A 15,698-nucleotide genomic window follows, 5' to 3' on the forward strand; every position below is an offset into this window, starting at 1 on the left:
CGTGTTCATTTATGATGGCATGCTTTTGTGGCATGGCACACTGGTTGGAAAACACTGGTCTAGCCCACCTCAGCCCTCACACCAGGAAGACACTGGTGATGCCCCAGGCACTGGGATCCCATTCAACAGCCAGCCGGTTGAGCGATCCATAGTTCCCAATGCACAGGACAAGGAGGTGGTACGGTGAAGTCGGAGAAGAGATGGGTGTGTGTGGAAGGGGTGTGTGCAGGAGTAGGACTGGGTCTGCAGGCTGGCAGTGGAGGGACAAGCAGCTTTAGACTGGAAGGCGGAGAGATGGACTGAGATAAATCTCATTGCTAGAAGAAAGTCAGCAGTAACCACTGTGCCAACCTGCAGCCCCAGAAACTGGCACAAGAAGCAAGGGAAAGTTTCTGCTTTTATACAGAAAATCATAGGGGTTAGGGTCACAAGCCAAAGAACCAAAGGGAAGGAACAGGTAAAAGGTAAAGAAAAATCAACACTGTGGTAACATATGTAACTCATCTGCCAGGCATTGGTCAGCAGTAACAAGGGCCAGGTTCAATTCTGAGATGCTAAATATATTTTATGTTGGCTCAAGCTCCCACCTAGGCCACCTGGGAAATGCTAAATGAATTACTAGGGTGCCTCGCATAAACAAAACCCCGTCCTTGCAAACCGTATAAATGCAAACACCCACATTTATTACACAGAAAAAAAAGAAAACATTAAATGTAATTTAAAAACACCATTACTAAAAGCAAAGCCTATAGGTGGCACCCTCTTGGGGGAGCCTTCACTCAGACCCAGGCAGTCTGGGACTTGGGACTCCCCATACCTGCCCATCAGCAATGGGCTGGAGAGGGGGCCCATACTGCTCCGGTTCACTGCCGCAGGGAGCTGCTTGAGGGCGGGGGTCCTTCTGCGTTGCAAGGGGCTCCGTTGCTCCTGGAGACATGGTACAGCACCAATTCCACTTTTACCTGGCAGCTCTGAGGGGTTAACTGTGGTTTTCATCAGCATTAATGCACCCCAAAATTCCTAGTCCCAATCCCAGCTTTGCTGGGCAGAAAAATGGAAAAGAGCTCAAAGGGAGCAGGTTTTCTGGCTTTGTCTTCAGCTGTGCAGCTCTCAGCACCCCCAGGAGAAAGAGAGAGTGACCCTTAGTGAGTGGTGTGAGATCACCCAAGCCTTGTTCAATTAGGGACTGCCACAGTCCAGCTTCTCTCTTGCTTATCTTCCTGGAGGACCTTCTGTTTTAGGCCAGAAGGTTTTACATATTTTGCCCAGATACTGACCCCAGCTTGCCAGATGCTGAGCCCATGGCCAGAGCAACAGGGGCCATCTTGCCCACATAGAACGCCCCCCCACCCCCTGCAGGGTGGGGGTGACACACATGGAACTCCCAGAAACCCACAGGGCCTGGGGCGGTAGGGGGAGCAAGGGAAAAAAGAAAAAGTTTGAGGCTGGAATAAGGGGAAGAGAGAGCGGAGTGTGCGTGGAGCCTGGTCAGCCCTACGCAGGGGAGTGGGCAGTGGGGTTGGAGACCTCAGCCAGGGCTGTGAATTGAAGCAGCTTGACTCAGACTTGGGGGCAGCTGCAGTCTGATTGGCTGATTGTAATATCTGGTTCTGCCGTGCCCCTGTTTAATCAATGAAAAAGGTGAAGTATCTGTTTAAATTTCATTTAGACCTTAATTTCATTCAGCACCTTAATTTCCCCTCTCCCCCTGCCTCTAGAGGTGTCCCCAGCCAAGCCTTTAGTCTCTAGAGCACTCAAACTGCAGTGGCCCCCAAGTCTGAGTCCAGCTTCTTCAATCCACAGCCTTGGCTGAGGTCTCCAACCCCACTGCACACTCCTCTGTGTAGGGCTGACCAGGCTTCACATACAGTCTGCTCTCTCTTCCCCTTATTCCAGCCTCAAACTTCTTTTTTTCCTTACCTCCCCCCTGCCCCTGTGGGTTCCTGGGAGTTGCAATCCAAATGAACAGATTGCTCTGCAGACTGCCCCCTGGTTCCACCTGCTGTTACACACATTACCTTCACATTACCACAGCAGGAGCTACAGCGAAGCAGCTTGCAGGAAAGGGCAGCATGAGAGGGTTGCATTAAAACAGTTAGCCTTGCATCTCTGTACTGGAGTGCCTGTTAAGGACAGGGCTTGAAACTGTTGGTTTTGAACTGATTGGTAACTGTTGAAGCAGTTGTGCCTAGTGTATTTGCTGCAGGGGTGTAGGTTGTAGCCATGTTGATCTAAGGTCATAGGCAGATAATGTTCTTTGGGTAAATTTGATATCTTTCCCTAAAGAACCTTGTATGCCTAGTTTATTTGCTAGCATTTCTTCTTCAGTATCAGCCTGCTGCCACTGGCTGCCTCCTGCTCTCACCCACAGCCTAGAGCTGTTTCCCAAGCCCAGTGCACTGCAGAGGGAGTGTAGGCACCTAATTGCGGGCATGTATTCCACTCTGGGAATCATAGAAAATTAGGGATGGAAGGGACGTCAGGAGGTCACCCCCCTAGTCCACCCCCCTGCTCAAAGCAGCACCATCCTCAACTAGATCAGTCCAGCCAGGGCTTTGTCAAGCCTTAGAAAACTCCAAGGAAGGAGATTCCATCACCCCTCTAGGTAGCCCGTTCCAGTGCTTTACCACCCTCCTAGTGAGAGAGTTTTTCCTAATATCCAACTAAAACCTCCCTTGCTGCAACCTGAGACCATTACTCTTTGGTCTGTCATCTGGCACCACTGAAAACAGCCTAGTTCCATTCTCTTTCAAACCACCCTTCAGGTAGTTAGAGGCTGCGGTTAAATCCCCTCCCTGTCTTCTCTTATGAAGGATAAATAAGCCAGTTCCCTTAGCTTCTCCTCAGAAGTCATGTGCCCCAGCCCTCAAAACATCTTCATTGCCCTCTGCTGGACTCTCTTCAACTTGCCCATGTCCTTTCTATAGCGGGGGCCCAAAACTAAACACTACTCCAGATGTGGCTTCACCAGTGCAGAATAGAGCGAAATAATTACTTCCCTCAATCTGGTGCTAATGCTCCCACTAATGCATCCCAGTATGTTGTTAGCCTTCTTGGCAACAAGGACACATTGGTGATTCATATCCAGCTTATTATCCACTGTATCCCCCAGGTCCTTTTCTGCAGAGCTGCTGCCCAGCCAGTCAGTCCCCAGTACTGTACTGGTACATGAGATTGTTCCGTCCTAAATTCAGGACTTTGCACTTGTTCTTGTTGAACTTCATGACTTTTTTTTTTGGCCCCATCCTCCAATTTGTCTAGGTCACTCTGAATCCTAGCCCTACACTCAAGTGCATCTACTATGCCCTTCAGCTTGGTGTCATCTCCAACTTGCTGAGGGTGCACTCCATCCCATCTTCCAGACCATTGATGAAGACATTGAACAAAACTGGCCCTAGGACCGACTCCTAGGGCACTCCTCTTGGTACCAGCTGCCAACTAGACATTGAGCCATTGATTACTACTCACTGAACCTGACAATCCAGCTAGGTTTCTATCCACCTTACAGTTCATTCATTCAACTCATACTTCCTCACAAGAATGCTGTAGGAGATGGTATCAACAGTTGTGGCTGTTCCCGCTGGGTCTGGCCCATGCTGCACTTGCAGTGTGCGGCTGCAGCACTGGAAGTGGGGGTTGGGGCCCCCCTCCGTTGCCTCACTTGCAGCACTGCTGCCGCTGCCTGGCCTGAGCACAGCCTAATTTGGAGCAGCTTGGCGGGAACAGCCTGTCCACCCCACCCTCTGGGCAAATCCAGGGGCACATGCTCCCCATGCCCTTCTGGGCTGCATACTTTCCCGCCCTGCACCCCCAGGAATTGCTGCTTGTGGCTCCGTCCCCTGTCCCATAGCAGTTGTACAGGGCCTGCCCCTGCTTCGGCCCTGCTACCTACCTCAGAGCTGCAGCCACTGGCGCTGCCCCACATTTTGGGGGGGGGGGCACATACCTCCTCCCATCTGTGTGCAGTGAAGGCAGCTCCCGCTGCGGGCTGGGCTTTGTGCCTTGAGCCCCACTGGACCTGTCCCCTGGGCCTCTACCCCTTCCCTGCCCCACGGACAGAACTGCTGGGCTGAGGGAGGCACATGGGGGCATGCATGCACTCGCTCAGCCCCCACCCCCCCAAGATCAGTCACTGATGTAGACTGTCACAACCCTAGTACTTTTAACCATGTGAATATCTGGTTCTGGGGTCAAGTTAAAAATATTTGTGTAGCATGGTATTTATTAAAGATATTTTAAATACAGAAATAATATTTCAGGCATGCCCACTTTGAAGCTTAGTTTATCTAGTAAAAAGTGAAAAATATTCTATATAGCTATCGTGGATAGCTAAGATCCAAGTCGCAAATTTCTTCCACCTTGCAGGGAAGCATTCTCTTGCTCCCCAATCTATGCGTGAAGGTTAAATGTTTGCTCAGCCTGGCTGGTTGGCTGATTGTAATATTTGGTTCTGCTGTGCCCCTGTTTAATCAATGAAAAAGGTGAAGTATCTGTCTAAATTTCATTTACTTAACACTGGAATCCCTAGAAAGTGATGATTAATATTGTCTACTGTAGCAATTCTGGTGTCATACATAGTATTACACTTTCTGTTTGCTTATGTAGCGTTCAGGTAAAATTGAGCATGTTACACACCTTACTGAATTTATCTTTAATAACCATAGTATTACATTCATTTTCAAAAAAGGAGCTGAGATCTGGAGATACTGCATAACACACCCAATTGCCACACAAGTTGTCAGTGTCAGGTGCTGGAAACTAAACTCAGATGGCTCAAATTTAAATTCAGTGTATAAAATGCAAGATAGTTCTTTTCTCCCTTAATTGCTTACTGACCAATATTTCCTTTTCTTACCCCAGTGGTGGCTTAATATTGATGCACAGAGTGCTTTCATTACTTAAAAAAAATCACCCTCTTTTTAAAGCAAACACTAGTACAGTTTAGGTCTTAGTTTGGAGAAATGGCAAAATTTTCCCCAAAGCTAGGGAACCACACTGGCCCGTTCCATTAGAAGAGTTTAGTAGCATAGACCTTTAAATCTGCATTTCCTTGAAAGGTTTTGGCAAAAGGGCAACCTTCATTTTACAGTGCAGAGGAATATATTTTTCTTTCCTTGGCTTCCCAAGGGGCTCATGCTCTACATTCCTTCCTTGGGGTGGGGGATAATGCAGTGAACAAAAATAGTAAGGAACTCCCACCCTATATATAACCTGCAAGCACAGCTTGTATCTACCTTCCCCTGCTGGTTCAGTCTGTCTGCTGTGAAACCTGAGATTTTTTTTCTCTCTTCTTGCTGCTTATTCCTTTATATGTCCTAATTTGCCTTTTTAGCTACAGAACTAGAGCAAGTAAAGGCTGTGCTCTAATATATTCTTAAGATCTCCTCATTTCCTAACCGGTCCTTTTCACAGGCAGCTTTTGGGCAGTTTCATTAGTGCTCATTCAAACTGACATTGAACGACTGTTGCTTTTGCTCCTTATGACAGTATTGACCAGCACCAAATTGTAGCTCCATGCTACTGTGGAATGTGTGTCAATGCAAACCCATTTAAGTTAAGCAGCCTGAAGTTTTTTTTCCTCTCTCCTCCCTTAAATCTTCTGGTGCCCACCTTGCCAGCAGAAGAGCTCAAATAATTACCTGCAGTCTCATTTTTCACTTTACTACATGCAGATCTTGCGTGGTTGGGCAGAGAGGCTGACTGGGAGGGGCCTGCTCTGATGCAGCAGAGGCATATGACAGCAGTAGCAGCAACAGCGACCACAGAGCTTCACCAGGCAGCTTTTGCTGCAGTCCGCTGATTGCCACTTTCTTCCAGGCAGCGAGATTCCTCCGCAGCGAGCCCTTGGAGCAGACTCTGCATGGGAGCTTGTTTAAGGAGTACCTGACTAAACAATTGGGTTATTCTTTACCTGCAGGAGAAGTGCCTTTCTTCTCTTTACACAGGTCCCCTGCTGTGGCTCCCCCCCCCCCCCATCATTAATTTATTGGAGCAATTTTCCTCCTTTCTTTTTCTTTCTTTTCTTTATTACTGTTCTCTATTCACTTCCCAAATCTGTGCTGCATCACCAGCTCTCACGATGCTGTGCTCAGTAGCCCGGTGTGTTCCCCGCCTCTGCTAGGCAGTGGCAGCATGGATGGTGCTCTTGTGACGACCTCTGCTGATGCTATCAGTCCACTGCGGATAGGCATGCTGAGTAATCCTGCTGTCAATGGGCGAGGACACGGACACACGGAAAATTAACCACAGCTTTCTGCGAGACCACAACTATGTGACTGAAGGTAACATGAACATTGTGTTTGTTCTCTTCTGCTCTTTGCCTGGCTGCCCGGGCTCTGCAAGGAATGCGCTGTCATGTTGGGATGTGTAAGGAAATAAATTTTCCTGTGTAACAGAAGCAGAGCCCGTTTGGATTTGCTGGCACCCAGGTGTATTTTGTCACACTGCCACAATGTGCTGAACTGCCTGGGCTGGAGAAGGGATTGCGTTGGGATCAGGGTGTGCTAGCGAGGTGTGCAGCACCTAGCTTGACTTGCCTCCGAGATGCACTGCAACAGATCAGAGGCGAGGATGGTTTTAAAAAAGATGAAAGACGGGGCTGCTTTCAGCTAGGAGCTGTAATGTGTAAAGTTAACTGTTTTGCTGGTGTAAGGAAGGTTATGCATCTCATTTTGGCAATAATAGCAGCCTGATCATCACAGAAATTGCTGAGTTGGTTGTTCCCTGGAGGACAGTAAAACCTAGAAGGAATATGTATGCATGATCTTTGGAAAACTGCAGTGGCTTCCTCCCATCCTCTAAAGACCTGGAAGGGATAAGGGGAAAGGGAATTAGACCTGCAGATTGAGTCTTTAAATGGCTGGTGGCTTGTTATATAAAAAAGGAGGTCCTGGCAGGTGACACATGTTTTACATTAAGAGAACTTACCTGTCAGCCATGTAAATGTAACTGGTCTGGGGACTGAAGAACTCTGTGCTTTATTGTTGAAAAGTTGGTTTAAAAATAGGTCATCCTAAGACTGAATGAACAGAAGAAATGTTTTGTGTGTGGCTGATTCCCAACCATGTATGTTTAGTATTAACAGTGCAGTATTTTCCAAGCAGGAAATGATAGAAGCAGTATTTTAAATGTCGTCTTACATAATATGAACATACAACATCAGGGTCAACCAATGCGGCTTGAGCCTGAATCTCCAGATTGTGTCGTCATTTGATCAGTGTTCAGCCACCTAACGTTCTCCTGCTGCATCCTGAAATTTGATCAGTTGATTATTGATGATTTGAATTTTTTTAGGAAGCAAGAAACAGCAGGCTTATTTAGCTGCACTAGGCATGCAAAGCTGATTTTTTTTCAGAAGGGAAATTGCAAATACTATGCTTGCTATCTATAAGCAATGCCATTGGTCAGTATAATCATTTGGTAATCTTGCCTCTAAGGTATTCTTTGCTTTCTGGTTCTTGTTTTTGTCCATTTTTTTGGTTCATGTTTTGATTGTCTGCAATCTGTTGTCTGTTTTCTTTCCTTTATCTTGGGGTATAATTACTTGAAATAACATCCAAAGAAACTTTATGTCTTAAATGTCATGCCAAGGACTGCAAAGATGTGCTGCATGACTACTGCAGTATACTGCATGCTGAGGTTGTGATGCATATGTGTGGTACTATGGGAGCCTTTTGTTAAAATGGTGACTCTGCAAATGCCTACCAGGTTTTTACATAAAGAAATGATCTCTTTTGGCTTTAGTAAAACATTGTACTTGAAATTGCATGCTGCAATAAGTGAGGATTTTAGAAATTGTACAGTGATGTTGAGTCAGCATCGCTGTGTGCACTGCTGACTCACTCGTTGGCTGGAGCACACTTCAGCTTCACGTGATATTCAGAGCAGAAGCTACTGATACTCTTCCATGGGCGCTGCATGGGGACTGACTGACCCAAATCAGGCCAGAAAAGACTCTGAATAGAAAAGTCAGCTTTTCCTTATGAGAAATCATGTTACCAAAAGTCCTGCTTAAAATGCACTGTTGTGTGTGGCTTTGACAGGTGAAACAGGATATTTTATATAGTAAAGTGTTGCTTTGGGGGCTCTTCCTCATTTCACCTATTTTAGGGAGAAAGGACGAAATGGTCAGCTTCAGTGCAGCTGTTCACCTCTTCCACATCTCACAGATCACTGATTACTTGTATTAAGCAGGGAATGAGCTTTTCTTTTTTTGTGAAACCTATCACACCCCGGGGACACCTTCAGTTTTCCACTCCTTTAAACACTACTATTTCTAATATGTCACTGATGTAATTCGGCTTAAAAGATACACAGATGTTTATATTGTTGTTGGGTTTTTTATAGTTAAAGTTCTTCCTCACTGAAATAAGCTTACAACTTTTTCCTTCATAAAGCTTTCAGTGGGACAGAACTTGTCCCATTTTTTCCTACTGTATGCCAGGTGTAAGCACGAGTTGGCTAATACAGACTACTGAGACAGAAAAATATAATTTGCCCTGATTATATTTTTTGGCAAATAATACTATTTTATAATAAAACAAATTCAGTTTTGGCTCTCTGGCCTGGTATTAGTACAACTGTTTTATTATTCACCCTCTGACACTAAAATAGACTGAAACAGAGGTTTTAAGTTTTACTAGTTTCAAAACAAAGAAAATTATTCTTGGCATTTTACTGAGAAGATTTGAAAAACACTGATTGCTTTGAGTTCACAGCTAACTTCATTTTTCTCTCTTATACTTTAGACATTTAAAATTGTTTTAAGGGACTTCTTCAAATGTTCTTTTCTATGCATGCTGCCCCATGCAGCAGACTACATTTGTTTTCGACAAGGAAGCCGTTCTGACCTTTGTATGCACTTTTCCATCTATTTTCTCTGGAGAAAAGAAGGCCGCTGCACTCAAGAGGACATCAGTAGTTATCTGTAATAATGTTTGACTTCCTTCCCTATTTCAGTGATGAATAACAGTATTGGTGCAAAGGTAAATGACCAGGTTACACCCAAATTTATACTGTATGTTATGATGATGAGACAAATCTGGTTCACTTCACTTATGCTAGCAGACCAGTTGATTTCAATGGAACCACTTGAATGAGTAAAGCCAATAGGATTTGGTCCTTTATTTTGTCTACCTTTTAATTCCTACATAATTTTTGAAGTGCCTTGATTTATACAAGTATGTTATTTCATTCCTTTGAAGTTTTCTGTCCAAACAATGAATTGCCCTTGTTTTTAGAAATTGGGCCATTTTTTATATCTTAAGAGCAGCTTATTGGGTTTGGTTGGGGTTCTTTTATATCTGTATCTTTGGTTTTGATCCTAACATGGTTCATTCAGGTTTTGGGTAAAGTTATTGAAACTGGGACAAGTTTGAATTTGGCCCATTTGTTCAGTTTTGCTTCTAAAAATAGTTCATACTGTAAATGGTTTAAAAACCACACAGATTCAGATAGTGACGGCAACATATTTTTTGCAAAGTTGTCACCTTTAATAAGTGATGTGTTTTAGAAATTCTGAAGGTGAATTGAATTAGTGAACTATGTTTTTTTTTTTCAGTATAATCTCTGCTTTTTTATCTTGCACTGTGGGAACTGCAGGGAGTTCATTTTAAGCACAGAATTCTTTCCTAGCCACTGAGAAAATGTGCTGTAAACATAGTGCCTATAGAACAGTGTAAAGCAGAGAATAATGATGCAAAGAGAAGAGATGGTATAACATGGAAAGGAATAAGGGGCAGTAGATTAGTGCCAATATATACAAAGACAGCTTGAATAGGAAGAAGAATGCCATTTTCTGAAATAGAGAAATGGTGAGGCTCCAGGAGGGAAGGAATGAGTGAGGGGCAAATGTTGAGTGCTTTCGGGCTAGGGACAGGCGTTCAAAAAGCTGGAGCCTCAATTGATTCAATCTTTGCAGGTTAGTTTAACCTGTATAGATTGAACTAATTTGCAAGTGAATAGACATTCTCTTTTGATTCTGGGAATGCAGTCACATGCCTGCGGTGGCTCTGGCTAGAAGCTGGGGCGCAGTAGAGCGAGCCCTCCCTTCCCTTCAGCAGCAGCTGCTGGGCATCCCTGGAGGGGGAGGGGGGAAGCAGCCCTTGCCAGGTTTGTCCCCAAGGCCAGACACTGGCCAGGTCAGTGCCTCAGGCTAAGGGGATGCAGGGATTAAACTCCCCAGTCTCTATGTAGGCACAGGATCCCTGCCGGGTCCCCCCTGCTTCTGCATGGGTAGTGGGAGGGCTGGCCAGAGCCGGCCAGCATGGCCCTCCTACCCACCTGGGGCTGCGGCTGGGGCTGTGGCTCTGGCTGTGGAGCTGAGCTGAGTTGGGCTGCGGGTGCTGCTGAGAGCAGACACGGAGGGCCCTTCCCAGCTGTGCCTTGGGTTGGGGCCATGGAGGCTGCATGGCCAGATTGCTCCCAGACCAGGTGGGACTGTCACGAAGCCACAGCAGAGGCTGTGGCTCTGTGACAGCCTGGCCCAGCAGCACACGTGGGGACAGGCTGGGTAGCGGGCTGCCTGGGTGACTTGGAGGCACCAGTGGGCCCCAAGCCTGGAAGCTGCTTGCTGCAGCTGCTGCTGCGCCCCTGTGCTGTGCAGCACCCGGCGCTCACAAGAATTGCAAGCTGTGAGCTGGCTGGGCTGTTCTGTTCCCCTCACCTCCAGATGCGGCTCCTGCTCCTGCCGCCCTGTGCAGCACTGCTCGGGGTCGGGGGAGCTTCAGCCCCGCAGCTTCCGCCCAGCACATGTCACTCTGGCTCCAGCTGCCTTCCATCCTCTCTGCCCTCCCAGTGCGATGAACAGACCCTGCGGGTGGAAGGCAGCTGGAGCTCCATGAGCTGGGCAGCAACCGCCGGGCTGAAGCTTCTCTTTCGCCCACCCAGAGTGGTGCGGCAGAGGTGGAAGCAGCAGTGGCCACGGCAGTGACAGTGGCAGCTAGAGGCAAGGGGGGCAGAACAGGCTGCCCGGCCCATGCCAGCCGGCAGCAGGTGGTGCGGCTGCAGCTGCCGGGTGCTGCACAGGACCAGGGGCATGGCGGCAGCTGTGGCAGGCGGCTGCCAGGCTCGGGGCCCACCAGCACCTCCCAGGCAGCCTGCTGCCCGGCCCGCCTCTGCCCGTGTCGCCATACTGGGCTGTCACAGAGCTGCAGTTGCTGCTGCAGCTCCATGACAGCCCTGCCTGGCCTGGGCATGGGGAGCTGGGACCAATCTGGCCGCGCAGCCCCCATGGCCCTTGTCTGACCTGCAGCCCGCTGGGAAGGGCCCGGCCCCCATGGCCCAGCCCGGGCTGGTACCTCCACATCCACTGTGCAGCACCCGCAGGCAGGCCCAGCTCAGCCCCACAGCCCCAGCCCCAGCCCCGGGTGAGTCAGGTGGATGGCGGGGCCATGCTGGCTGACTCTGGGCATGCTTCCTCCCCTGTCACTGGAGTGGGAAGCAGGGGAATGGCAGACCTGGGCTGCTGGTGGGACAGGACATGGAGGGGGAGATTTAAATCCTTCTCTCTCTGTCTGTTTGCTTCAGGCTGTGAATGGAGGGGGTCTGACAGGGGCTGCTATACCCCACCCAGACAGACCCTAGCTGCAGTCTCCCAGTGGGAGAAGGAGGAAGGAGGGAATAAATTTCTTCCTTGCTCCTTTTGCCCTGAGGCCATGTGGGCCAGTGTCTGGCCATGCCACGCCCCTGCTCTGGCTAGCAAGCAAAGGGGTGGGGCCAGCTCTGCTGTCTGGAGCAGACAACCCAGCCCAGCCCAGCACAGCCCAGGGCTGAAATGCATGCTGGGGGTCTCTGGTTTAACTTAAACTAGAAAGGGGTCTGGGACAGAAGTTGCATCAACTGATTTGACCCAAATCAGTTAAGTATGATACTACTTTCAACCAGGCGTATCTTAAACCAGTTTCAGACTTTTTGAAACTGGTTTATGTTCACTGAACTTAAGTTCTATTACAGGTTTAAACTAGTTTCAGATCACTTAAACTAGTTTATGTGCAACTTCTGTCCCTAGCTGAGGACAGGGAATATCCTTCTGTTTTCCTAGGATGGTGCTAAAATAGAACATTAACTATGACTGTAGCACAAAAAAATAAAGTTAGTTAACAATAAAATATAAGGAGCTGGCACAAGGAAATAAAAAAAAGAAGAGAAAGTGCTAAGGAGGCATCTAGAAAAGATCAGAAAGGAAGGAAGAAAGAAGGGGTAGTCTTAATGTAGCAAAGTATTTAAATATACTGTATGCTATTAAGCATGTTAATGATCCCTCTAACCCTGCTGAGATCATCATTTGCTTAAAGTGAGTTTGATCAATACAATAGTTCCAGTAGAAACCATGAGATGAGCCTAATGCTTACATTTGGGCATATGCTTATGCAAGTAGCTGAATTGGGAGCCAGATGGATGAAAGAAAAGGAAAACAGTTAGAATTGTGACTTGTTATACATTCTGGTTTTTTTCCTGGCAGAGAGGGATTTATGGGGAAAGGAATGCAGTAGAAAAAATGCTCGAACAAGCTATACTTTTGGCAGCTCTGTGTTCCATAGAGTAATAAGAGAAAATAAGGGGGAAAAATCACCACAGAGCTGATAAAATCATCTGGCAGTTGTGGAAGGAGAACGTTTGTAGCATCTCTGTGAAAGCTGATATGGAGAACTGTGTTTTTGGAAAACGTCGGAAGTTGGTGGCATTGAGAAGCCCAAGTGTTCAAAATGTCAGTGTGCCAAGTCCTGCATCAACTTAAACACAGAGTTTTATTTTTTATCTTGGGATTCTTATTTGCCTTCTGATTTAATGAACGTTTAAAACTCCTGTTTCTAAACTGTTATCTCAAAGCACTTGGAGAAACCATTTTTCAGTCTTTATGTAGGTAGGTTCTAAGGGGAGGGGACATGGCCTGAGCAGTTGTTCATGTTTGCCACTAAATCAGGAATGATAGTTTCACAGATTCCCTCTCTTCTTGTAGATCTGGCCAGTAAAAATAACTGAGAAGAGGTTGTTCATAGTGCATTTTTTGCAGAGAGGCAGGTTCTTACCTTGGTTATGTCCTTCTAAGCACAGATGAAGTCAATGGAGCTGAAAAGATGGAACTGAGGATAGAGCTGGCTCTTTACGTTTACTTTTTATATAGTCAAATGGAACAAAAGGTAATCATGTTAAATGTAGGACAGTATCTGAGGTGCAATAAGAATTACTGTAATATTATAAAATAGAATATTGAGCCATATTTATAACCATTAAAACAAATACTGTATTTAGTATATGGAATGAAAATATCATTTTCATAAAATGCCTGCACACGTTGGGAATACAGTGCTGGTTTTTAAAATTTTCCAGAGAAAACTGAAAGCATGAGATACAAAAAGCAGGATGCCTTTTTTAAACTAAAGTTATCAATACCTTTCCTTGCTTAAGCTAAGTCAGAGAAAGGTGTCCATCTTCTCTTGCCAACAACAAGTATATGTGTAAACTGGTGATTAGTAAAGATCCTAAAACGTAAAAGACCTTTGTATGAAGAAGTGCTAACCCACCACGGAGTCGTCTGCTTATGTAGGAGTACGAAGGAAAGCTGGGATTGACTTTTTGGTCCAGCGGGCCGGGTGAAGGGCAGGGGTCGGTCCGTTGACCAGATTGGACCTGTGTGCCAGGACTGGGCCCTGGGGCCCTGTGCCAGCCCACCTGGTTCCATGTGCTGGGATTGGACTTCGGGGGGCCCCGTGCCACCTCTGCCCAGGCCTGTGTGCTGGGATTGGGTTCTGCACTGCCCTCCATGCTCAGTGTAGTCCATAGTGTCACAGCCTGTGGGGTTCCTCACACAGTTTTGGGGGGCTCTGTGGGTAGGATGACATGACACCAGGGGTTGTATCTAGTCTGTGGGCCAAGGGTGAGCACCACTGCTTTGATGAATCAGATCCAGTGCACATTTAGTTCATTTATCTGTCTTTGAAAAGTGACTAGCACCAGCTTTATTTGAAGAAGATGCAAGCAGTAATTCTCCCTGGAGGAAGATTGATGGCCTATACCCCTTCCAAAATTCATGATAATAAATGCTTTTAAAAAAATAACTCTGAGGAGTCTTGCTAATTCTCATGACAATAACTTAAATTTTATTTTTGTATTCAAGTCTTTTTTTATTCAAGTCAGGTATGAGTAAAGGTAAATCTTTAAAAATATCTTTCTTATCCCAGAATGCCTAATTAAACAAAACATAGTTATTATGCCATAGGTATGCATATTTATGCCATCTAAACATAATTATGTCATAGTTATGCCATCTTTCCTCCATAAATCAAATCAAATGACTGTTTTGGATGATCCTGAATATTTTGGATAAGCAAATTTATTCAACCCACATAGTACAGTGGATCTTGTAATCCTTTCCTACAGGAAGAGTTGAACAGTATTCAGACGAGACACAAAGTGAATTGTTATATATTAGTAAAACTCACCACTTGTACAGTAGTGTCTCTCTGTTCAAAGTCCTGTGTAAAAAAACGATAAATGTTATCATTTCCTTTTTTGGTGAGGAAAAGATAAAAGAAGAGAATTTAGGACCTGCCCAAAGGTATGGAGTGAGTTGATGGGAAAGCCAGAATTAGAATGGGGGTTTCCCTTATTTTTGATTGGGAATTGGGAGATTCCTCACTTTAGTTCCTATTGTCCTTCTTCTAGAGTAGTGATCTCCAAACTTTTTTGATTGCACATCCCTATAAGTAAAAAATTTTTGAGCACGCACCCCAATATATGTATATTTATTTATTTATAAATCATATACATGTACTACTCACGTACCGTACGTGACACGTGACCATCTGACATACGGACAGAGTTAGGGCACCAGTGTCAATCCGTATATTAAATATTAGTAAAGCTTAATTTCTTCCTTATTTTTTTAGAAAAAAAATAAATATAAATAGAAGTTCTAATATTTTCTTCCCACACCCCAATGGTTTGTCTTGTGCATCCCACTTTGGAGACCACTGCTCTAGAGGAATGACAGTTCAGTATCAGTTTACTGTTGTGTTCTTCAAAAACTTGTTTTTATCCAAGGGCTTAGTTTAACAATGGGCCGTTTGATGTTCACCAGAGAACACTTCAAACTACACTGTTCTGTGAAATATTGGTGGCTATCGCTCTAGTCACTTATCTGTGGAGTTGATGACCCCCTTCTCAAATGCTGAGAATGATTTGCCAAAGCTATTGATGTTGTTTTTTCATTGACAACAGTGAAAATTTGGTGCAAAGCATTGTTACATCACAATGCCATATCCTATGTCTTTCACTTTGTAAAGGTGTACATAACTGTGCGGTGTACACAGGCTAATTACATTAAAATGGGATTGCTGAGATCCCTAGCTCGCAGAGATGCTCCTTCTCAGACCTGAAGTTTTTTAAGGAAGTGGCAAATGCTTCTGTCTTTTGTAACTGTATTTGAAGTTAGCTTTCTACATAACTACTTCCTGCAAAACAGTTTTTAGTTGGCATAACGCTGTGGAGACAAAGGAGCAGTGAAGGACATGAACAAAGGAGCAAAACTGTCCAGCCTTAGATTATCACACACAGAATGAGCAAGCTATTCTGGTGCCACAACAGCAAATTGTAGAATAAACAGAATAATTCAGGTGCGTGCATAGGAAGTTCTTTCCTCTTGTCAGAATTGCCAACAGATCAGTCATTGACACAAGAGACACTTGTTTTTACAGTAA

General features: G+C 45.6%; 1 protein-coding gene across 4 annotated transcripts in view; it reads left to right on the forward strand.

Moving 5' to 3' along the window:
• The window catches only part of PPP2R2C (protein phosphatase 2 regulatory subunit Bgamma), a 350,473-nt gene that overhangs the window by 84,807 nt on the left and 249,968 nt on the right, over nucleotides 1–15,698 (forward strand). For 3 of the 4 annotated variants that reach the window (XM_019553341.1, XM_019553338.1, XM_019553340.1), the window contains exon 1: nucleotides 5,747–6,281. The exons of the other annotated variant lie outside the window; for it this stretch is intronic. In XM_019553341.1, the coding sequence (XP_019408886.1) occupies nucleotides 6,212–6,281 (70 nt within the window). In that variant the 5' untranslated portion in view covers nucleotides 5,747–6,211. Of the gene's footprint in view, nucleotides 1–5,746; nucleotides 6,282–15,698 lie in introns of those variants that run through there. 4 annotated transcript variants of the gene reach the window in all.

Source organism: Crocodylus porosus, unplaced genomic scaffold (genome assembly GCF_001723895.1).
Source record: "Crocodylus porosus isolate Cpor-Errol unplaced genomic scaffold, CroPor_comp1, whole genome shotgun sequence".
Taxonomy (NCBI): domain Eukaryota; kingdom Metazoa; phylum Chordata; order Crocodylia; family Crocodylidae; genus Crocodylus; species Crocodylus porosus.